The sequence below is a fragment of the Mesocricetus auratus genome, unplaced genomic scaffold (genome assembly GCF_017639785.1).
Source record: "Mesocricetus auratus isolate SY011 unplaced genomic scaffold, BCM_Maur_2.0 Super-Scaffold_100042, whole genome shotgun sequence".
NCBI lineage: Eukaryota > Metazoa > Chordata > Mammalia > Rodentia > Cricetidae > Mesocricetus > Mesocricetus auratus.
Window position 1 is genome coordinate 6,838,360 of NW_024429219.1, and position 24,753 is coordinate 6,863,112.

Consider the following 24,753-nt stretch of genomic DNA (forward strand, 5'->3'; position numbering starts at 1 on the left):
GCGAGCCACTCCGGAGGAGCACTTCCGCTGGGTGCGCGCACTTCCGGCTGCGTGGAACCAATGAAAGCGCCGCCGCGGTGTCCCCTACACTGGTTTCCGGGCCGCGGTTGTCTGCTGAAGGACTGGGTCCGTTTGGCCTTCAGGGCCTGGTAAGCACCCCGGGGACACACGGTCCTAGGATACCCGGCTTTGGGTCGTCAGTCCAGGGCCCCTTCTTGTGCCAAGCAAGGGGGAATGCGCAGTGGCTGGGCCTTTAGAGTCCTTTGTAACGGTCCCTGGGGCCAGGTCTTCAGTCAGCGCTTGTCCTTTGGTTCTCGCTCGGAACCAAAAAGTTGGTAAATTTCCCTGTGACCTTGGTCCAGGTTAATTCACGCTTTGGGGTGGCTTGGGGTTCCTGAGAGCTGGCACCCATGCTCTTAGAGGGACGTGGGTGCGAGGCAATGGGGGAAAAGGAGGGCTTCGTGAAGAACTTCCCCTTTCCTCCTAAGTTCTTTCCAAATCTGGGAAAGAGCAAATCACTTTCCTGAAAGCACTTTGAGAACTAGGAAAATATCTGCTGAATGGACTTTAAGTGTTACCCGGGAACTGAGTGGAGAAACTTTGTGGGTGATTCCATCTTCCTGAAGAGGCAATAATACAGTGAGCCACAGGCTATCGTGGTGACCTTTGTCCAAAGGCTGTATCGACGTTTGCATTTCATTCCATCAGTACAGACTTCAGACTTGAATTATCATAGCGCTCTACGGGGTGTGTTCTTGCAGCCACTTTGCCTCGGGTTTTTTTGGTGTTGTTTTTCCAGCCTCACTTTGGAGACGGAAACGGCGTCTCTAGCCAACTATTCAGCCTGCTTTACAAAAGTGCTTCTGAGTCAAGAGGGGGCCTCTTGTGTTGATGGAGTCTTTAAATTTTCGATATGTGAATGTGTATCAACTATTTCTTTTTGTTTGTTTGTTTTTCGAGACAGGCTTCTCTGTGTAGCTTTGGAGACTTTCCTGGCACCTATTCTGTAGACCAGGCTGGCCTCGAACTCACAGAGATCCGCCTGCCTCTGCCTCCCGAATGCTGGGATTAAAGGCATACACCACCAACGCCCGGCTGAAAGAGACAGTTTTACTTAGCTCTGGGTAGTAGGTTATGAATTAGAGCTTGGAATCATGTCCCATGTTAGTTGACTTGTCCTTCCTTGTCAGTGACAAAGTTAATGCCAAACGAACAAGAAACTGGAGTACCCGGACAGCCAGGACTTCGAAGCAAGGCTGTGTCTCACACAGCAAGAAAAAGGGTGAGCCTAGAGACGACACAACCGTTTGAAGGATTTGCTGAATGGACACTTGTTATTGTGCACTTTTGTTATTCTGGTTGTTTACTTCTGAGACACAGTCTCACTGCCTGGAACTCTGTGTAGACCAGGCTAGCCCTGAACTCCCTGGAGTCCTCCTGCCTGTGCTCCCCTGACACTGAGATTAAAAGAGTGTGTACCTGTAGATGATGGTACGGTGCTCCTTTGAGTCATTGTTGCTGGCTTTAGTGTGTCATGCCACCTTAGCTGTGGAGGAGAGGCCCCGCCTTCCGTGCATTGCATTTGCTTCCTCTTGGTGGGTGATAGTCTGGTTCTGCAGTTCTGGGCATGAGTCAGGAGGCGGAGCGGAAGGAGGAATTATGCATTAGAAGTCATTGTGAAAGGCAGAACTGAGGAAAGTCACTTCAGAAGTGGGAATCCTAGCTGAGAAGTGAAATAAATGCAGGGCGACAGGAGTTTAGGGGACTTTGGCTTGGACTTACTTAGTATGGAGCAGAGATAATCACTTAGGGACATGCTGGGCCAGGTGGAACCTGAGTGCTGGGAGGGACCTCAAGCCAAAGGCTTTCTGGACATTTGGGCCACCTTTATTATTTGTTTATGTGGTGTTGTGGACTGAACCAAGAGCCCCACACCCAAGCCTAATGTTCTACACCTCATGCTCATGTTGGACTTAATTATTTCATTAATTTTTGAGACAGTCTCCATGTACCTTCCCTTGGCCTAAAACTCAACATGTAATGACTTTGAACTCTTGATTCTTCTGTTTCTACCGCCCAAGGGTTACTACCCATCCTATTTGTGCAGTGCTGGGGGTTGAACCCAGAGCCTCCTTCATGCTAGGCAAGTCCTGTATATCCCTAGTTCTGGGCGTCTTTTCTATGTCCACCGACAGATAGCTTGTACCGTTGTGTCTTTCGTAATGGGTAAGAGCTTCGATTTTTAGAATTAACTGTGTTGCTCCAGTTGTCAGACACTGAGCAAGTTAACCAACTTCTCTGGGACCCACTCGTAAGGTGGTGTGTTTGGTGATCTCATTGTGTTGTCAGGGTTCCGTGAGTGCAGTGGAGATGCTTGCCATGTAGGAACACATCAGCGGATGTTACTATTGTTATTATTGTGTTCATCGTCACTATTACAGTAATATAAGCCTAATTGGAACAGACACATTTAAGGAGAATGTGTAGCTGTATTGTCACTCAAAGAGAGGCACAAGAAAGAGAGTGGGGGTGCCATAAGCAGGGATCCATTGCCTAAGACTTGCAACTCAGCCGGGCACTGGTGGCGCACGCCTTTAGTCCCAGCACTCAGGAGGCAGGGGCAGGTGGATCTCTGTGAGTTCGAGGCCAGCCCGGTCTACAGAGTGAGTTCCAGGACAGCAGGGCTATATAGTAAAACCCTGTATACAAAAATAAACACAAGACTTGAACTTTTAAAAGAGACTTAAAACTTTGAAAGTATTTAAATTTTTAAAAGACTGAAAACTTTGAAGGTTGGCTTATCCTTTGTTTTATAATATCAACATGAGACTTTGGGGACAAGAAATTGAAAGGTTATTATAGTTTAAAATAATGTGTTTGTGTATCAAGTTGAAAAGGGCTGGAAAGATGGTTCAGTGGTTAGGAACACTGGCTGCTCTTCCAGAGTTCAATTCCCAGCCACCACACTCGCAACCATCCGTAATGTGATCTGGTGCCCTCTTCTGGCTTGCAGCGATACATGCAGACACAACACTGTATACCTAATAAAAAGAAACTGGGTAAAAGTTCATAGTCAGCTATGCCATTAACTGCCATAGCCTAGAGTCATCCTGAAAGGAACAACTTGATTGAAGAATTGTATTGGCCTGTGGGTGTGTCTATGGGTGTGTCTGTGGGGGGCTGTCCTTTCTGATAGAGGAGGGCCCAGCCCACTGGGCAACACAACTCCCACAGGTGGTCCTGTGTGTATAAGGAAGCGCCAGCTTGGCAAGAGCACAAAGACAGCACAAAGCGTTCCTCAGTAATTTTTGCCATGGTTAATCCAGCACACGGCATCCCTCAGTAATTTCTGCTTCAGGTTCTTGCTTGAGCTCGTGCTGCAACTTCCTTCACTGACCTGGAAATAGAAGGCAAATAAACTCTTCCTCCTCAAGTTGCTTTTGGTGGAAGTTTTTTGTAACAGCAACAGAATGAAACTCAGACAATTGGCTATAAAATCATCGGCTATACTGATATGAAAGATAGTTGTAATCCACAAACAGGGCCTCCTTATCCAAAAACTCCCACGGTGTAAAGCGTCAGTAAATTGATCTTGTGGAACGAACGAGTTGCTGTGTCCTTGTGAAGCTTCACTCTGCTGGTTTCTGAGGTCAGTGGCTTCCCTCCTTTTATCCTCCTTCCTTTCTGCAGCTGTCGTCAGCACAGACCCTAACTTCTCGAGATAGGAGAGTGAGGTTTCTAGGAAGCCAGCGCGGCAATCTTGAGAGTTGTGTAACCCGCCGCTCCTCCTTTGGATAGGTTTGTTGGTGATGGCAATCCTGAGCTGTCACTTGACCAATCCATCTCCCGCTTCTTCAGCCCTCACTCATGTTTAAAGGCAACTTTCTTCCACGATGGCTGGTCTTGACATGCTTCCTTTGTGGCCCTGGTATGCAGCTGACGGTTCCTGTAGAAATGGCAGCTAGGAGACAGTCTTGTGAGATGCTTGACAGTAAGTGGCGGTGCTGTTGGGCAGGCACAGTTTCTGACCCAGGCATGTAACTGAGGCAGGAGACCAGCAGGACCCATGGGCTAGCCTCACACTGTTGGCTTAGCACCTGGCCTTGGACAGGTCACTTTGGACAGGCAGATGAGCCCCATGCCAGAGAAAAGCACTGCGGGACAAAGCACAGGATCTAATTAAAGTGAAGCAGAGCTTGGGAGGATGCTTTAAAAAAAAAAAAGCAATTCCTGCAGGGCAGTGGTGGTGCATGCCTCTAATCCCAGCACTAGGAAGGCAGAGGCAGGTGGATCTCTGTGAGTTCGAGACTAGCCTGATCTACAAGAGCTGGTTCCAGGACAGCCTCCAAAGCCACAGAGAAACCCTATCTGGAAAACAAACAAAAACCCAATTCCTTCTCAGGAAGCTTCTTTCGCACTGGTATCAATGATTGCTGACTCACAATTGAAAATAAAAGACACAGAAGGCTTCGATGACAAGCTCTCCTCCCCATCCTCCCATCTCTACCCCACCCCAAAGAAGCCTAGACAGGAAGCCACTGAAGAAAACCCTTAAGGATTGTGGGAGGGATGCTGAAATGTAGCTCCCCACAGTTGATGGCTTCTGGCAGGGTTAGGGTGGGGAGGGACTGCTTTCTTTAAGGGGCTGGCCACTGGGAGTTCGACCATGCTCCATGAGTATTAGGGCAATGCAAATTGGAGTTGGTATTTTTTTTCCGTTTTGGGGGGAGGTCACAAGAGTGGGAGAGTGGCCGGGCGTTAGTGGCGCACGCCTTTAATCCCAGCACTCGGGAGGCAGAGGCAGGCGGATCTCTGTGAGTTCGAGGCCAGCCTGGTCAACAGAGCGAGTGCCAGGACAGCCTCCAAAGCCACAGAGAAACCCTGTCTCGAAAAAACCAAAAAAAAAAAAAGAGTGGGAGAGTGGACCTGGGAGGAGGGGAAAGTGAATGTGTGCTGGGGTATATTATGTGAAATTCAAAAATAATAAAAATATTATACTGGAACAATTCCTTCAAAAGTTCATTCACATGGGGCCACATAAATAAAATCCTTGTTGGTCATATTCTCAACAGTATCTTCTTGTCCCCTCCCTCTTATCAAACCCCTCCTTCCCATCAAGTCCCCCCACCTCCACATCTCCTTTTGTTTTTGATGGCCCAGAGGATTTAATTAAGGTTCCTACATGACTTTGTGTGTGTGCTGTGGTGTGTGTCTGTGTGTAACTGTGTGTAACTGTGTGTGTGTGTGTGTGTGTGTGGTGGAGATCAAGAACAACTTACCGGTGGGTACACCAGTAAGGAATCTTGACTCCCTCTCCACCAGCAACCATTAACTGCCTATAGCTCCCCAGGAATGGGTGGGGCCTTATGGGCCCCTCCTCTGCCCATGATGATGGACTGTTGAGAAACCCAAGTCTGTGCAGCTCATCACTGCTGCTGTGAAAAGATCTAACTTTGAGACAGGGTTTCTCTATTGTATAGTTCCTAGAACTCACTATTAGACCAGGCTAACCCCAGACTCACAAAGATCCACCTGCCCTGCTTTGTGAGTGCAGAGTCTCATGTATTTCAAGTGGGCCAGGAACTGGTTGAGCTATTGATTCTCCTGCTGCCCCCGCTGTAGTACCTGTATGCCACCTCCTGGGCATAGGCAGTGCTAGTGGCTGAGCTCAGGGTCTCTGCTGTGCTGGGGCCAGCACTCTCCCCACTGAGCTCCATCCCCAAATGCTTCCTCTCCAATCCCAAGCCTCCCATTCCATTTTACTCTGTTGTCTCAGCATTCTGCTGGAGGAGGAGCCAGGGCTGCCTACTGCATAGTGATCTCAGTTAATCGATGTCTTCTTCTGAGGGGTCTGTAATCTAACCCGGATGGGAACTAGGGAAGTGTTTTTACTTACCCGTGGATACCAGACTGCCCACTGACAACAGCACAGATAAATAGTACAGTTCAGGGGTGGTTTTCTCCTGTATGAGAAGCAAAAAGCACCATCAGGCATACCTTCGTTGTTTAGCCAGTGGGGTTTGGTTTGAGTTTTGTTTGGCTTTTTGTTGTTGTTTGTTTTTCAAGACAGGGTATCACTATGTAGCTCTGTCTGTCCTGAAACTCACTCTGTACACCAGGCTGAACAAAAACTAGCAGAGATTGCCATGTACCACCACCGCCCTGCTTTGTTTGGGTTTTGATACAGTGTTTCTGTGTAACCCCTGCTGACCCAGAACTTGCAATCCTGATACTTCTGCCTCCCAAATTCTACAGTCATGGGCACATGTGCTACAGTAGTCTTGTAACATTTATTGGTCTTTATTTTTTGTTTTGCTTTCTTTTTCTAAACAGGGTTTCTTTGTTTTGCTTTGGAGCCTGTCCTAGAACTTGCTCTGTAGATCAGGCTAGCCTCAAACTCACAGAGATCTGCCTGTCTCTGCCTCCTGAGTGCTGGGATTAAAGGCATGAACCACCAATGCCAGGCAACATTTATTGTCTTTGACATTTACCAAAATATGTTTTTAGGGCCATCAAGATGGCTTAATGGGTGTGGTAGTTTGAATGTAATTGGTCCCCAAATCTCATAGGGAGTGGAACTATTAGGAAGTGTGTCATTGTTGGATTGGGCATGGCCCTGTTAGAGGAAGTGTGTCTCTGTAGGGGCGGGCTTTGAGGTTTTTCTATGCTCAGGATACCACCCAGTGTCTCAGTCAACTTCCTGTTGCCTACAGGATACAGGACTTCAGCTCCTCCTCCAGCACCATGTCTGCCTGCACACTGCCATGTTCCCCGCCGTGATGATAATGGACTGAACTGAAACTAAGCGACCACCCCAATTAAATGTTCCCTTAGTATAAGACATGCCGTGGTCATGGTGTCTCTTGCCAGCAATAGAAAATCCAGCTAAGACGAAGGGTGAAGGTTCTTGCTGCCAAGCCTGATGACCCAAGTTCAATACTGCTTGGTGGAAGGGGAGCATGAACTCCACAGAGCTGTCCTCTGACCTCTACATGCTTGCCATGGCATATGTTTCCAAATACACTTCACAAACACACAATAGTGATATACTTTCTAGAAATCTTTAGAAGATAAAATTCTACTAAAGTAGAATTCATCCACAATAAGGAAAATCTCAGGCTGAGTGTGGTGATGCACGCCTTTCATCCCAGTACTCTGGAGGCAGAGGTAGGTATATCTCTGAGTTCTAGTCCAGCCAAGGCTACAAAGAGAGACTCTGTCTCAAAAAACAAGCAACAACAAACAAAGCAGCAACAGCAAGACCACCATCGTCACCGACAACAACCTGCATGTCGTGTGGGATGATTTTAGGAACGTGCTGGCATGGAACCCAGGTCTCATACATGCTAAGCATGTTCTCCACCAATGAGCTACACCCATGCTCTTTTAAAATATAGTTCCTTGCCGGCGGTGGTGGCGCACGCCTTTAATCCCAGCACTCGGGAGGCAGAGGCAGGCAGATCTCTGAGTTTGAGGCTGGGCTGGTCCGAGAAACCCTGTCTCGTAAAACCAATATATTTATTTCCTTTTCGTGTGTGCATCTATGTGCAGTTAATGTGTGCATGAGGGTGTACGTCATGCAGAGGCAGGAGGACAACCTCAGGTGCTGTCCGCGGGACTGCTCTCTGCCTCATGCTGTTGAAGATAAAGAGAACCGGCGGCACTCACAAGTTGTCCTCTGCCCCCCTTCAAATTCTGTGGCATGCATGCAATCATCCACATAGATAAATTAATGTTTAAAAAAGAAAAAGCATACACAATCTGATGCCGAGACTGTTAGCAGCACGGTGCACACTCCCTCACCAAAAGACCCTACACCAAACACAGCAAATGCCGCTCTCAGAGCCTGGGGGGCCGGCTCCATCTGAGTGAGCAGTACGGTGAGACCTGGAAGGACAGGATGGAAGTGCTCATTAGGTTTCATTCACTCAGAGGCACGCTCCTTTTCCTTGTTTTGTTTCGTATCTTGGAACAGGCTCTTACTATTGTAGCCCAGGTTAGCCTCAAGCTCACAGTCTTCTTGCCTCCGACTCCTGAGTGCTGGGATTACAGGTGTGTACCACTGTGCCTGGCCTCAGAAACACCATCTCTTGTTCAACCAACATGGCTTATTTTTATATTTACTAAGGAGAGAGAGGTCCGTGAGAATTGGGATCTGTGTGTGGACGCAAGTACCACTGGCAATGTGTGGCGGTAGGTCAGAAGACAGCTCAGAGTCTGTTCTCTCCAGCCTTTCACTTGGGTTCTGGAATCGAACTCCAGCTGCCAGGCCTGCCGAGCAAGCACCATTGCCTGCCGAGCCGGCTTGCTGGCCCAACACTATTTACTGAATGAATAACTAAATCCAGAACTTTACTATGACTAAACTGTTACAGGTCAGGCGTGGTGACCCACGTATGTAATCCCAGCATTGAAGGCCGCGGGCAGAAGATTACCGTAAATTTGAGGCTAGTTGGAATACACAGAGAATTCAAGATCATCCACCTCAAGGAACTAACACCCTACCCTGCCCTGCCCCACCCCAGGAAAAAAATGAGGAGGGGGAAGAAAGGAGGAAAATGTGATTTATTTTACTAGATTTAGCCTCACTTTCACATTCTGATTGTAGGATAACATTTAAAAGATTCTCTTCATTTAACATTTTATTTGTAATGATGATGCCAATCAAACCCATGGCATCACACGTGCTAGGTGAACGTTCTACCATTGATCTGCAACCCAGCCAACCATCGGGAGTTTTCAATGTGTTTTTTTCTTGTGATGTCCGTGAACATCTGTAGAACACAAACGTCTTAGCCGCTTTTGTTCCCACAGACTCTATCAAATAATAGACACCTGCACTTAGAGGCAGCTCCACACCTACCGAGAGTGAAGAAGGTGAAGACGATATTAGCAACCAAGTTGGCCAGGAGAGGCTGACTGCAGTACCGCGAGGATCTGGGCCTGAAAAGCAATTCACAGGCGGCGTCCTCCATCCATCACTGTGTCGGAGAAGGTACATCCACCCTCTTCATGCCCTAACTCCTTTAATCCCACCACTCGGGAGGCAGAGGCAGATCGATCTCTGTGAGTTCGAGGCCAGCCTGGTCTACAGAGCGAGTTCCAGGACAGACTCCAAAGCCACAGAGAAACTCTGTCTCGAAAAACCCAAACACACACACACACACACATACACCCAAAAGATTGTGACTCTATATGTTAAGCAAGTAGATTGTGTTTGCTTTGCTTCCTCAGTGGACAGTCTCTAGCCTCCACTGTTGTTAGTGAGTGGTCTCTATCTTCTACCGTTGTTAGTGAGTGGTCTCTAGCCTCCACTGTTGTTAGTGAATGATCTCTATCCTCCACTGTTGTTAGTGAATTGTCTCTAGTTTCCACAACTAAGCACTAGCGCTGAATCTGAATGGAACATCAGTTTGGAATCCAGTTGGCTGGTTGAGTGTTCCTCCTGCCTTGCCCTCAGCTCTGCAGACATTAGCTAACACTTAGGCCCTTGGGACTGGCCTCTAGGGAATCCATGATAGAGACATTGGTGTCTTCACTGTCTCCCATTTAATGGTCTTTTACACTGGAAGTAAATATTTGTGAAAAGTTAAACCTGATCTGTCCAAATCTCTGCAACCTTCACTTTACTGAAATTTTCAAGAATCCACCAATAATAGGAGCAGAAACCATGGGGCAGGCAGCAGTTAAGAGTGTAACAGGAATCCCAGGGAGCACCCGCCCCACCCCCACAGGTAAGGCCCTTCTGGGCTGAGACTCACCGCAGCAGCACATCGAACTGGAGCATCAGGGTGCCACTCCCAAACAGGAACACCATCACCTGTCTGCACAGCACAGGGACAGGGAGGTGCAGCTTAGGATTTCAAGGAACCACAGAGAGGGCTTTAAACCGGGCAAAAGTGAACTGCCGCGCACTCCACTTGCCTGGTGATACCCAGTGGAAAGCCAGTATCCAGCCCGCTGGGAAATCTGTAGGACTGGATCCTTTTACCTTAGTTAATGTTAGGAAACAACACACAAGTAGTAAGAAGTACTAATTCAAAGTAAGCATAGATAGAGAAACAAAACTATAAAAGTGAATATTTGAATTGGATAAATATATTGAATATCCTATATGCGTTATCTTATTTAATATTCACAAAGTTCTATAAGGTAACCACTATGCCCCCCTCCACCATTTTCTTTTTCTTTTTTTACAGTAGGGTCTCACTACATATTCGTGGCTGGCCAAAGACTCCAGTATAGACCAGGCTGGCCTTGAACTCAGCAGAAATCTGCCTGCTTCTGCCTTCTGCATACTGGGACTAAAGATAAGCACCACCACCCGCCACAAGAGTCAGTGCACACACGCACTTTTTAATTAATTTATTTATTTTAGACTAAATCTTACTATGTTCCCCAGGTTCTATTTGAACTCCTGGACTAAAGCAATCCTCCCGTGTCAGCTTGCTAAGTCCTGGGACTACAGGAACATGAAACCAAGACTTGGGTCCCCATTTTAAAAATGCAGAAACCAGGGTTCAGAAAATTTGAGTTGTTCAAGGACAGACAGCAGCAGTAAGTGAAACAGCTAGGATTCTTCCCACACCCCTGACAGCCTTCTACAGTTGGGAGCCATACCGACTGTGACTGATGAACCGAGATGGGAATTACTGCTGGCTGCTGCACACAGTAATCGTTAAATAATAACCCACCTCCTCCCCCACTAGTGTTTTCTCTTATTAACACGGATGAGGGCTGAATGACTCCAGGGTGTTCATAGAAAGCATTTGTTGATACCTTCAAAATCTATACTTTGCAAAACAGCTGCAGCAGCGTCAGGAAAAGGTATGGGTCTGTGCTTAAAGTTACTAGGTTGAAAGAAACAGCATCCTTTTAGAGGGTGGTGGAGAGAGGCGGTCTGACCGGGCAGGTCGTTTAACAGTGGCCAGCATGGCTCTAGACTGAGCATCTGAAAATGGGACAAGGACAGCCCGCCCAGCAGAGTCACAGTGCTCTTTGGAACAGTTGTAGCTGTGAGTTAATGCTTCCGTCATAGTATCTTTAAAACTCAAAAGATGGGTGATTTAGAAGCAAATTTTGGTTAGACTTGAAGACTGCCCCAGGAAGCAACGAGCCTTTGACACAGTGTGTTACAGAGGGTCACTTACAGCCTGAGCCGATGCGACCTCGGCAGCCAGCAGTGCAGGTGGTAGGCTGTGTGGACCAAACAAAAGTGAATCATGGCGACACTGGTCCGGTAGCGTTTAGAACAGTTCTCTCTGAGACTCCATGCCCATCCGTTACCTCCATGTTGGGACAGGTGACGACGTACGCGCTCGCTGTAACTTAACCCTTCTGTGACTTGGAGGGTCTAGCTGAGGTGGCTGAATTGATAAAGCCAGGATGGATATATGAGACAGGTCGCTGATGTGACAGAGGACAAAGACTTCCTCCTGTGTGCTGAGGGATCAGCTTCAGCCAGCCTCCTCATTCCCCAAGGGGACAGAAACCTGAGCTCCTCCCAGAGCACAGGGTGGGGCTGGGAGCATTTTGTTTCATCTCTGTTTCCAGACCCTAGGCAACTCCTTGACCCCCTCCACACCACGCCCTAGGCCTTACCTTCCTTCCACTCTGCTCTCCTTGGGGGCCTAGTGTCTAGATCCTGACTTGGGCGCGGGCGTGCTCAGCGCTAGCGTATACCCCGGTTCCCTAGGCCACAGTTCTATGGAGATGCTGCCTTTTCTTGATACAGGGTCTCCTGTAGCCCAGGCTGGCCTTGAACTTCTGACACTTCTGTTTCTTCCAGGTACTTCATATGGGAAGTGAATAGAGGTAACACCAGCAGAGATAGGCATAGGGAACCCTGGTTTTGTATGAGGAGTGAGAAGGGGGACATTGAAATCCCTACAGTATAACTCTTCTTCTCTTTTTTATTGTTGGAGGGTGGAGGAGAACACTACTGGAGAGTGAGCCTAGGGTACCCTGTGCCTGCAGGTGAGGCAGGCCCTGAGCCACTGAGCTGCAGCCCCAGCCTTAACTCGTTTAACAGTATACTTAATGTTCTGTCCATGCTCGGCGGTTTCTCTGTGTCTCTTGTTGTTTGGTTTTATTGGTTGATTGGAATGTGTGTATGTGAAGGTGCACATGTATGAATGTATGTATGTATGCATGCATGCATGCATGTGTGGAAGCCAGGGTCAGTATCTGGTGTCATCCTCAATAGCTGTCCACTTTACGTTTTGAAATAGGGTCTCACACAGAACTTAGAGCCTGTTGATTGAACTAGACTGGCTGCCTCTGTTTCCCCAAGGCTGGAGTTATAGGTGTGTACTACCAATCCAATGTGCATCCGTATATGAATTCTTGCATGTGTGTGTGTGAGTGAGTGCATGTGCTTATGCATAAGTGTGTATGTAAGTGTCTGTGTGTGTGTGTGTGTGTATGCTTGTAGAAGCCAGAGATCAGTGTTAGTAGTCTTTCTCAATCCCTCTCCACCTTATTCTAAGACAGCGTCTCTCAGTGAACCTGGAGTTTATCAATTTGGAGAGACTGGCAAGCCAGAGATCCCTCAACACCCTCCTGTCTGTGCCTAGCTTTTGCTTTGTTATATTTTTTCAAGATAGGGTTTCTTTGTAGCTTTGGAGCCTGTCCTGGAGCTCACAGAGACCCATCTGTCTCTGCCTCCCAAGTGCCAGGATTAAAGATGTGCACCACCATTGCCCTGCTGGTTTGTGGGACTGACAAGCACTTTACTGACTGGGCATCTCCCAGTCCTGTGGTTGTTGGGGTTTGTTTTGTTGTTATTTGTTTGTTTGTTTGAGGGGGGATTGGGAAGACTTGGAGGTCTTGGTCTCTTGTCCAGGCTCCTCTCAGAGCCTTGTCCCAGCCCCCAAGCAGCTAGAACTCTAGGGGACTGTGGTTTGAGGGCCTCAGACATGCTTATCTTGGTTCCCACTGACTACATCATTGTTGCTCAACTTGTTTCTTTAAGAGTTATATAAATTACCTTTTTTTTTCTATGCAGACAATTGAACACCTTATAAATGTTAGGCAAGTGTTCTTTCACTTAGCTATATCCCTGTAAATGGAATTTCTTTCCAGCCTGGTCCCACAGCCAATTAGTCCCAAATAAGCACAGAGACATATTAATTCTAAACTGTTGGTTTGGCTGATGGCTCAGGCTTCTTATTATCTAGCTCTCTCTTATTAACCCATTTATATTAATCTAAGTATTTCCAAGTAGTCTTATCTTACCAGAGAAGGGTCCAGACCTGTTACCCCTTCCTTGGCTACGGGCATCTCCTTGCGGCCTCTCTCTGCTTCCTCTCCCCAGCCTTCTCCTTGTCTTGTAGCCCCACCTATACTTCCTGCCTGACTACTGGCCAATCAGTGCTTTATTCATCAACCAATAAGAGAAACATATACATAGTGGACATTCCCCCATCATATCCCCAAACCCAAGTGACATCCATCATTAAATATTCATTTCTGCTTGTAACTCAGGAGCACCTGAGAGTTTGCTGGTCATGTGCTTCTGGTGTCAACTGGGCTTGCTGAGGGAATAAGCATCTTGGCTGTGGTTTGGCTGTGGCTTGGCTGTGGTTTGGCTGTGGCTTGGCTGTGCCTTGGCTGTGGTTTGGCTGTGGCTTGGCTGTGGTTTGGCTGACCTCTGATGGCTGCAGTCACATATTGAGAGGTCAGCTGTCTTACCAGCACTGGGGTGGCTGGGATACAGCTGTCATCCCACAGCAGTCTAGCACGGTAAAGGACTGGCATTTTTGCTATAGTTTAGGTGTGGTCTGAGTGTTTCTTCAGAAGTCCCCATGCTGTGTGGCTGAGGTAGCTCCTTCAGGATGTGCCTAGTGGAAAGCAAGGAGGTCACGAGGGTAAATTGGTTTTCAGAAAAGCAGGTTTTTCTTTTGTTTGTTTGTTGGTATTTTCTTTTTTTTTTTTTTTTTGGTTTTTGGTTTTTGGTTTTTCGTGACAGGGTTTCTCTGTATTGTTTTGGAGGCTGTTGGCTCTGTAGACGAGTCTGGCCTCGAACTTGCAGAGATCCACCTGCCTCTGCCTCCCGAGTGCTGGGATTAAAGATGTGCGCCACCAACGCCCAGCTTTGTTGGTATTTTCTGAGGCAGGGTTTCTCTGTGTAGTCCTGGCTGTCTTAGAACTTGCTCTGTAGATCAGGCAGCTTCAGAGATGTGCTTGCCTCTGCCTCCCGAGTGCTGGGATTAAAGATGTGCGCCTTGTTTCAAAGTTAGGCTGCGCCATAGGGTTGACCCTTTCTGAACAGAACATGAATTCTAGTTTTTCTTAATAATAAAACTCCTGGGCCAGGCGTTGGTGGCGCACAACTATGATCCCAGCACTTGGGAGGCAGAGGCAGGAGGATCTTTGTGAGTTCGAGACCAGCCTGTGCTACAGGTCAAGTTCCAGGACAGCCAGGGCTGTTACACAGAGAAACAATATCTCTAAAAAACAAAACAACAACAAAAACAACTTGGAGTCAACTATCAGGGGTGAAAGCTAAAAGATCAGAGAAGCAGAGCGGCCAGCCTCTAGAGAGTTCTTACCTCACCAGTGCTCAGACCGAAGAGACAATCCTGTCTCTACGAATCTCAGATTGCCCAAGCTCCTGTCTCTTCCCGCCTTATATCCCGTTCTCTGCCCAGCCATATCACTCCTATCTCCACCTCCTTAGTCCTGGGATTAAAGAAGTGTGACTCCAAGTGCAGGGATCACCTTTGTATGAGCTCTGTTTCTCTTTTAGGCAAATTCATTCTCGTGTAGTCCATGATGACCTCGAACTCACAGAGATCCATCTGCCTCTGTCTCCCGAGTGCTGGGATGAAAGGTGTGTGCCACCACTGCCTGACCACTATGTCTAACTAGTAGTTTAGCTCTGCACTCTGATCTTCAGGCAAGCTTCATTTGTTAGAGCCGAAATAAAACATCACCACAGGACTGGTTCATTTTCTCTTTTTCCAACATGTTGTGATGCAGCCAGGCTAACTTCTTAGGCCTATGGAATCTCTTTTCTTTAAAATGTACCCAGCCGCAGGGCATTAGTGACACACATCTTTAATCCCAGCACTCGGGAGGCAGAGGCAGGAGGATCTTTGTGAGTTCGAGGCCAGCCTGGTCTATAAGAGCTAGTACCAGGACAGCCTCCAAAGCCACAGAGAAACCCTGTCTCAAAAAAAAAAAAAAAAAAAAAAAAGAATGTACCCCGCCTTAGTCAGTCATGGTAACAAACATGTAATCCCAGCACTCGGAATGTAAAGGCAAGAGGATCAGGAGTTCAAAGGTGTCCTTCACTACATTCCAGTTTTAGGCCATCCTGAGTTACGAGACCTTGTTGCTCTCCTCCTGTGTCCCTCTCCCACATTCTGGAATTAGAGGCCTGCTGTCCTCTAGCATGTTATTATATGTTACTGTAACAAAAACCTCTAGGATTGCCGGGCGTTGGTGACGCACGCCTTTAATCCCAGGACTCGGGAGGCAGAGGCAGGCGGATCTCTGTGAGTTCGAGGCAAGCCTGGTCTACAAGAGCTAGTTCCAGGACAGCCTCCAAAGCCACAGAGAAACCCTGTCTCAAAAAAACAAAACAAAAAACAAATAAAAAAAAAAAACCTCTAGGACTGGCCGGGCGTTGGTGGCGCACGCCTTTAATCCCAGCACTCGGGAGGCAGAGGCAGGCGGATCTCTGTGAGTTTGAGACCAGCCTGGACTACCAAGCGAGTTCTAGGACAGCCTCCAAAGCCACAGAGAAATCCTGTCTCGGAAAAAAAAAAAAAAAAAAAAAAAAAAAAACCTCTAGGATTATAGTGTCTTCAGAGTGCTAGGCCCAGAACTAATGTGCTGTCTTTTCTGTCATAATCACCCAAGCAAAGTGGCCCATCAGGAATAGAGAGTTACATCCCGTCCCACTCAGTAGGAACTGCACGCCCATAGACAAACGCAGGCAGGGAAGCCAGTTTCCCAGGTCATGTCAGTCTGCGAAGCCAAGTATTTTGCCCACCTGTTTGCAGGGAGAACATGGGTGGATGTCAGGAGATCTGTAAATGAGCTTGTTTCCTTTTTCCTTTGTAGACAACAGTGGTGTCAGAGGTCTCCATGTAGATCAGCGACTCCCACTTTTCGCCATGGACACATCCGGGAAGACGGAAGTGGTTCTCCTGGCCTGTGGCTCTTTCAACCCCATCACCAACATGCACCTCAGGCTGTTTGAGCTGGGCAAGGACTACATGAACGCAACAGGTAGGAGCAGCAGCCCGCCTTGAACCCCAGCACTCAGGAGGCAGAGGCAGGAGTATCTCTGTGACCTGGAGGCCAGACTGGTCTACAGAGCGAGTTCTAGGACAGCCAAGGCTACACAGAGAAACCCCGTCTTCAAAATACAAAAAACAAAACAAGAAAAAGACTAGAGATGCACTTGACTGTTTGAGTATGAATGCCTGATCATGGACCCAAGCAAGTTGTTCTGTTCCCTGGTGTAGAGATTTAGCCAAAGAAAGGTTAATGGAGCCAGTGAGGTGGCTCTTGGGGAAAGTCCTTGTTGCAGAGTAGGTAGCAAGAGGGTGTAAATGAAGCTGCACGTCCTTCATCCCAGCTCCCAGCACTCGGGATTCTGAGCCAGGCGGATTCTGTGAGTTCCACACCAGCCTGGTCTACAGAGCGAGCTCTGGACTATACAGAGAGACCTTGTATGGGAAAAGAGAAAGAGGAGGAGGTGTGCCTAGCATAAGAGGAGGGCAGGACTGCAGACAGTCAAGGAAGTGCGTGCTTGATGTTGCCAGGCACCGAGATGAGGATCCAGGACCCTGCGTCTGTTCTAGGTGACAGTGCAAATGGAGTCAGGCTTCTGACAAGGAATTCAGCAGTTTCGGTTGGAATTCTGACCAGCAAGAATTTTAAGTGTAAGCCGTGTGGGCGAACCCAGAGTGAGTACATTAGGGGTGTAGGGCTTTAGTTGGAGAAGGTGGTAGTTGTGAAGTTTGTGTAACAGTGTGCATGTGCTCAACACTTGAGGATTGTACAGTTAAAGTACTTTAAATGATAACTTTTATAATATGCCATTACAGGTTCTTTTTTAATTTAAAAACTGTATTTACAGCTGGGTGGTGGTGGTGCATGCCTTTAATCCCAGCACTCAGGAGGCAGAGGCAGGTGGATCTCTGTGAGTTCGAGGCCAGCCTGGTCTACAGAGTGAGTTCCAGGACAGCCTCCAAAACAATACAGAGAAACCCTGTCTCAGAAAAACAAACAAAAAGCTGTATTTACTTCCATGTGCGGTGTTGTGTGTGACATGTGTGCATGAGGAGGAGGTCAGGTGGAGAAGTCTGGTCTCTCCTTTCACCATGAGAGTCCTGGGGATTGAACTCAGATCATCAGTCTTGACAGCACACTCTTTACCAATTGAGCCATCTTGCCAGACCCTCACCACAGCTTCAGTTAGCTACTAAATTTGACTCTTTGTTTAACTATGAACTAATTAATTGTTATACTTTCTGTCCATAAAATCTGACTTGTTATCCCTCATATCAACCCAACTCTTTATCCAGGAAAATACAGAGTCATCAAAGGCATAATTTCACCTGTTGGTGATGCGTACAAGAAGAAAGGACTCATCCCTGCCCACCACCGAATTATCATGGCAGAGCTCGCCACCAAGAATTCACACTGGCTGGAAGTGGACACGTGGGAGAGTCTTCAGAAGGAGTGGGTGGAGACTGTGCAGGTGCTCAGGTAACAGTGGGGTGGGCCTGTGTGCCCAACTGGAAAGTCCCTGGAGACCACCGGGAAGACAGACCCACTAAACGGCAAGAGCCAGGTTTAATGACTGCTCATCCACCCATGACAGGGCCCCGTCTGGCCAGCTGTCCCAGCAGCCTCCAGGGGGAGTGAAGCTCCCTGTCTACGGTTAGGTTTTATAGACAGAAGTTACAGGATGACAGCAGTAGGTACGGGTTGGTTTCTGATTGGTTGACATTTGGGAACAACTAGGAGCATTTCTCAAAGTCATATTTTGGCATAAAATACCTGTGTACCAGTTATTTTCATTGATCAGTGCTGAGAGGGAACATTCTGTGGTTTCTATGGCATTGTCTTGTTACTTGCAGGTGGCCTGTTGTACATAGATATCAATAGTTTTTAGAACTGTATCCTGGAGTCTACAGGGGAGGTTTTGGTCCCCCCTAGAGTTTCTTTTGTGGCCAAACAGTTCCCAGGAACTAAGCATCTAGGAGGCTGGAGCTGGGGGGGGAGGGGACACACGTGTCTGGAGTTTCTTTGTGTTCAGTTTTGGCCCTAGGCTCTGGGAGGCCAGAGGATCTGGAGTTTCCTTGTGTCAGAGGCCTATGTGTCTTTTCTGTAGCCTGTCATGGCTGCTAAAGCAGGGGCTGAGTGAGGGTCTGGTCCTTTGTTTCTGAATTATTAGAAGTGAAGCCTCTGAGTTTAGTTTACCCCTTTCAGTCCACACCACTGGTTCTAGGGAAGGGAGAGGGGTCCTTCCCATTGCCATGGTTTCAGTCCGCCTGCATCTGACTGACAGGTCCGTATCTTAGTGTCCCGTTGTTGAGAAGAGAAACCATGACCCAGGCAATGCTTATAAAAGAAAGCATTTCCTGGGGGCAGGTTTACGGTTTCAGAGGCTTAGTTCATTATCATCCCTGCAGGAAGCACTGTGTCACACGTTGTGCCCGAACTGAAGGAACAGTAGCTGAGAGCTATGTTCTGATCAGCAGGCCAGGAGAGACACTCAGGCCTTGGCAGAGGCTTTTGAACGGCAAAGCCCACCCCCAGTGACACAGTTCCTCTAAAAAGGACGCACCTTCTAACCGTTCTAATCCTAACAAATTGTGCCTGTCCCCATGACTAAGCCTGTGAATATGTGAGCCTGGGGGCCATTCTGGTTCAAACCACCACGGAGGGTTGCACCTTCCTCCATAGGCTGCACCTTCCTCCACAGGCTGCACCTTCCTCCACAGGCTGCAAAGCTCAGCCGCAGAGTGCAGAGACACCTAAGCCTGTGGTGAGATGCAGACAAACACGGTTGTTCCTCAGACACACCTGTCAGAGAGTAAAGGAAGCAAGCCTGGCCTTCCTGTCTGACAGAAGAAAGACAGAGTTCCTCAAGGATAGAGTAGTCATCTGTTCTTTCTTTTTTTGGGGGGGGGTTGAGGCAGGGTTTTTCCGTGTAACTGGAACTCTCTCTGCAGACCAGGCTGACCTCGAACTCAGAAATCCACCTACCTCTGCCTCCCCTGAGCTCTGGGATTAAAGGCGTGTCCAGCTAGTCATCGGTCTTCTTAGGAGTGGGAGAGGGAAGGGCATGGATTAAACGGGAGGTTAGAACATGGGCCTAACCTAAAAGACAGTGACCCTTTAAAAAGGCCAGGACACACAGCCTAAAGAAATGAAGTGAAGATTCCCTGCAGTCTGTGCTGGAGAGATGGCTCAGAGGTTAAGAGCGCTGGATGCCCCCAAAGGTCCCGAGTTCAATTCCCAGCAACCACATGGTGGCTCACAACCATCTATAACAAGATCTGGTGCCCTCCTCTGGTGTTCAGATATACATGCAATGCAGGCAGAATACCGTATATATAATAAATAAATAATTAAAAAAAATAAAAAGACTCCCTGCAGTCTGAGATGTGACTTGACAGTTCTCACCTTAAGATTCTGGTTCTTCTGTGCTCTTTCTCACTGTGTTAAATTAAACCAGATGATGTGAAAATTCCTGCCAGCCCACTCCCAAACTTATAAATGTGAGCTTTTCTTTGTTCTTGGGATTTGCTCAGGGAAGTGCGCTGAATGTTCTGAGGAGGTTCCTCTGCCCCCACACCCCTCACAGCAGTACAAGCTCTCTCTCTCTCTCTCTCTCTCTCTCTCTCTCTCTCTCTCTCTCTCTCTCTCTCTCTCTCTGCCTCTCCCTCTCTCCCCCTCTCCCCTCCTCCCTCTCTCTAGTTTTTCTTTTTTTTTTTGAAGATTTATTTATTTATTATGAATACAACATCATGCCTCCATGTATGTCTGCACGCCAGAAGAGGGCGCCAGATTTCATTACAGATGGTTGTGAGCCACCATGTGGTTGCTGGGATAGAACTCAGGACCTCTGGAAGAGCAGTCAGTGCTCTTAACCTCTGAGCCATCTCTCCAGCCCCTCTCTCTAGTTTTTCAAGACAGGGTTTCTCTATATTAACAACCCTGGCTGTCCTGGAACTTGCTCTGTAGACCGGGCTGGACTTGAACTCACAGAGATCCACCTGCCTCTGCTGCCAAACTCTGGGATTAAAGGCAGGCACCACTACTCCCCGGCCTTGTCAAATTTAACAAGGAGTGTCAGACAGGCTCCAGCCCAACCTTGTGGTACTTTCAGGAGCGCACAGGAGGCTCTCCAGATGTCTGTGCTCGAACTTTTGAAACCAGTGAAGGAAGCAACATCTAACCGTCTCTTTATAATCGTGAGAGTGAATGGAGGGGCTAATGCCTGATCTTAGATTCTCAGTCCTCCAAACTGGCTGAATAAGGAAGAGGTCAGAGTAGGACACGGAGGCCACTCTGGACACTTTGAGTGCAGTGTGCTTGGATGTGAGGTCCATGTGTTAAAGAGACCGGAGACACCAGAGTGGCTTTTGCCCAGTCAGAGCAGGACCTGATCTGCTCCCACTGCCCTGTGACTGTTGAGATCACAGACAGAAGGCACTAGGCCTTGAGCTGTGGGTCATGGAGGATGCCACAGTGTGACAGCAGCTTCTGTCGTACAGGACTCTTTGCTGGTCTTATTCACAGAATCTCAGCAACACTGGAAATTTCCATGAGGAACTCTGGCTAGTGTTAGGGTAGGACAGGGCATTGAGCCAGGAGGTGGCAGCTACCTGGATATATCAGAACTCCTTTTAGGTTTAACTGGAAAATGGTCTCCCTGCTGATGGTAAAACTCCCTGGGAGGCCATGATCTTGTTTTGGCCCCACGGAACCTTGGATTTCTCTGACCTCATGGTCACTTGGATCTCTGTGGCCCCATGGTAACTTGGATCTCCATGGTAACTTGGATCTCTCTGGTCCCATGATAACTTGGCTCTCCCTGGCCCCATGGTAACTTGTATCTCTCTGACCCCATGGTAACTTGGATCCCCATGGTAACTTGTATCTCTCTGGTCCCATGATAATTTGGCTCTCCCTGACCCCATGGTAACTTGTATCTCTCTGGCCCCATGGTAACTTGGATCTCCATGGTAACTTGGATCTCTGTGGCCCCATGGTAACTTGGATCTCCATGGTAACTTGGATCTCTCTGGTCCCATGGTAACTTGGATCTCTTGCACATTCAGTTGACTGTTCATTGGGGGAAGGAATTAAGGGCATGAAGGGCCGGCCCACTGTGGGTCTAAAGGTGAGGTCCATATTGCTGGAGTAGCTTTGCACTGATATAAGGAAGTGCAACTCTGCTGCCAGCCCAACTCCTACAGTGCTGCTTTCCATGCACGCGCCCCTCAGTCCCTGCCCTTGCCTTGTGATTCTTCATTCCAAGATCAGGCCATGGTCTTTAGTGGTCAGGGGGTTGGTCCTGGACCAGACAACTAGACTCAAATCCAGTTCTGATAAACATAAGCTTAATCAGCTCTGCTCTCAGTGGGGCTGACAGACAGCAGTAGAGGCCGACAGTAAGTAGTGACTGCTCTGTCGGTTGATGGATGTCGAGAGCTCTGTTCAGGTGGACCTGCAACCCTTCTGTTCTTGTTTTGTCTGTTTCTGAGACAGGGTTTCTGTGTGTGGCCCTGGCTGTCCTGGAACTCACAGAGATTCACCTGCCTCTGCCTCCAGAGTGCTGTGTTTAAAGGTGAGAGCCACTTCTGCCTGGCCTTGGACTGCAACTCTTAGTCTCCGCTTTCCTCTCCATTGCAAGGCCAGCACTTCTCATAACCTAAGAAGCTGAGGAGATTGGGTCAGATGCTTGTGGAAAGGAATAATTACCATTAACTCTCACTGCTGCAACACACACAATACTTCAGAGAGCACTCTAACATCAAAGAACGTTCTTTTAAAATTTTATCTATTTATTTAATGTACGTTGGTATTTTGTGTACATGTATGTCTGTGTGAGAGTGTCAGAGTCCCTGGAACTGGACAGTTGTGAGCTACCATGTGGGTGCTGGGAATTGAAGCTGGGTCCTCTGGAAAACAAGCAGTGCTCCTGACCACTGGGCCATCTCTCCAGCCCCCAAGGAACATTCTTTTGTGCTGTCATTTTGTAGACACCATCAGGAGAAGCTGGCAACTGGCAGCTGTGATCACCCACAACGCTCATCTGAGCTGGACAGACCCGGGCGGAAGAGGAAGTGGGATGAACAAAAACAGGACGCTAGCCCAAAGAAACCCCAAGAGCCAAAGCCAACAGGTTGGTGATGTTGGACCAGGATCCAAAGGTTGCTCAGGCTCTACATCTGAGACCCTTTGGTACTTTATTTCTTCTTCCACACCTGCTGGGTTGCTGATGATTGAAGGAAGGATGGAATGGTTCTGGGGTAAAACAGTAGATCTGCCTCCTTGCACACACGGTCACTTTAATATGGGTGATTGTTGGGGCAGCAGTGGCACATGCCTTTAATCCCAGCACTCGGGAGACAGAGGCAGGAGGATCTCTGTGAGGTCAAGACCAGCCTGGTCTACAGAGTGAGTTCCAAGACAGCCAGGACTGTTACAAAGAGAAACCCTGTCTTGAAAAAAAAAAAAAAGAAAACAAAACCTGAAGCTCTGTTTGGTTCTTCCTTCCAGGTGTGCCCAGGGTGAAATTGCTGTGTGGGGCAGATTTACTGGAGTCCTTCAGTGTGCCCAACTTGTGGAAGACTGAGGACATCACCCAAATCGTGGCCAACTACGGGCTCATATGTGTCACTCGAGCTGGCAGTGATGCTCAGAAATTCATCTATGAGTCTGATGTGCTGTGGAGACATCAGAACAACATCCACCTGGTGGATGAATGGATCACCAATGACATCTCCTCCACCAAGATCCGGAGAGCTCTCAGAAGGGGCCAGAGCATCCGCTACTTGGTCCCCGACCTTGTCCAAGAGTACATTGAAAAGCATGATCTGTACAACTCCGAGAGTGAAGAAAGGAATGTTGGGGTCATTCTGGCACCTCTACAGAGGAATGTCTCCCAGAACAAGCACAGCAATCCCACAGCATGATGCTGTGCATGACATCAGATGCTTTTTGTGGAGATTCAAATCAACCGGTGTTAGTAACCCAGGAAGGGAATTTCCATCCTGTTTTGTAAGCTGAAGTTTAAAAGTTTGATTAAAAACCAACAGTAAATTAAGGTCAGTTGCTAAATGAATGCTTTAAATAAGGCATTTTTTAAAAGAATAATTCCTTTTTAAAATAACAGCTCATTCACTACAATGAAATTTCAGTGATGCTCACTCTAAGTTTTTCAGGAACAACACTATGAGTACCTCACAGCAGAAGCAGATGTGAGGAGCAAGTCCACTCAAAAGCTTCCCTTCAGGGGCTGGAGAGATGGCTCAGAGCACTCGATGCTCTTCCAAGGGATCCAGGTTCAATCCCCAGCACCCACACAGCAGCTCACAACTGTCTGTGACTCTCGTTTGGGGATGCCTGATGCCCTCTCTGGCCTCTGGGCTCCAGGAACACACATGCTGCACAGACATACATGCAGGAAAACACCTACACACAAAGAAAGTCTCACCTTAGCCAGGACAGCGATGTGTGCCTGTAACCCAAGCTGCTCCAGGAGCTGAGGTAGCAGAATCACTTTGAACCCAATTAGAGATGACACTAGACAACACAGACTCTTACTAAGAGACAAATAAAACAAAATGCTAGCTTTAGTTATGCAGAGAACTGATAACGCTGTTTGTGCTTGGTGCTAGCCATCTTTATCCAGGATGGACGGGGAAGGAAGTCTTTACAATGTGACCTTGACTATGGACGTAGCTCAGTTGGTGGAGCACTGGCCCAGCAGGCCTAAGGCCCTGCGTTAAATTACCAGTACCACATAACTGGGCATGGCAGTGCACGCCTGTAGTCCAGTACTCAGAGCATGGAAGCAGAAGGATCAAAAGTTCAACGTCATCCTTGACAACCAGCAAGTTTGAGACCATCAAGGGATGCTGGAGACCCTGTCTCTAAATAAAGAAGTGGCCCTGTAAAACACACCAGTGACCAGTGGTTTTCCAGCTTTGCAAATGGAGGCTGTGAGTACACCTGGAAGAAGTCAGACTATGCCACAGTTCTCCTTGCTCCACACTGGAATAGCTGGCTAAAGGGATGGTGAGATGGCGCAGTGGGCAAAGCTACCTGCTGCCAAGTCTTACGACCTGAGTTCAAGTCCCGGGACCCACAGCGTAGCAAGAGAGAACCCATTCCCAAAAGGTATCTGACCTCCACATGAGATAAATAAAAAGAGTAACTGGCTAAACTTTGTCCAGATGTGGTTGCTTGAAACCTATCTCTGGGGGGAGGGGGTGGGGCCAGGCTCTGCTGTAAGTATTTTCTTAGCAAAGCTTTGTTACTGACCCATCGACATCTTTTTGTTGTTGTTGTTGGGTTTTTTTGTTTGTTTGTTTTTTCGAGACAGGTTTCTCTGTGGCTTTGGAGCCTGTCCTGGAACTCGCTCTTGTAAACCAGGCTGGTCTCAAACTCACAGAGATCCACCTGCCTCTGCCTCCAGAGTGCTGAGATTAAAGGCGTGCGCCGCCACCATGCCCTTCACCCTTATTTATAATTTTATAATTAGGGATGAGC

The 24,753-nt window shown here is 48.0% G+C and overlaps 1 protein-coding gene across 3 annotated transcripts; it reads left to right on the top strand.

Annotated features, from left to right (window-relative positions):
* Window positions 1-22: 22 nt before the first annotated feature.
* Window positions 23-24,427, top strand: Nmnat1 (nicotinamide nucleotide adenylyltransferase 1). 3 transcript variants are annotated; one of them, XM_040734873.1, is made up of 6 exons: window positions 1,191-1,282; window positions 8,815-8,995; window positions 16,072-16,239; window positions 17,544-17,727; window positions 22,239-22,381; window positions 22,759-24,427. In XM_040734873.1, the coding sequence occupies exons 3-6, from the start codon at window positions 16,125-16,127 to the stop codon at window positions 23,172-23,174; spliced, it is 858 nt and encodes a 285-aa protein (XP_040590807.1). In that variant the 5' UTR covers window positions 1,191-1,282; window positions 8,815-8,995; window positions 16,072-16,124; the 3' UTR covers window positions 23,175-24,427. The 3 variants fall into 3 exon arrangements, with proteins under 3 accessions (XP_040590808.1, XP_040590807.1, XP_040590806.1); XM_040734874.1 differs by lacking the exons at window positions 1,191-1,282; window positions 8,815-8,995 and adding an exon at window positions 23-149; XM_040734872.1 differs by lacking the exons at window positions 1,191-1,282; window positions 8,815-8,995; window positions 16,072-16,239 and adding an exon at window positions 16,772-16,922.
* The last annotated feature ends 326 nt before the right edge of the window (window positions 24,428-24,753 follow it).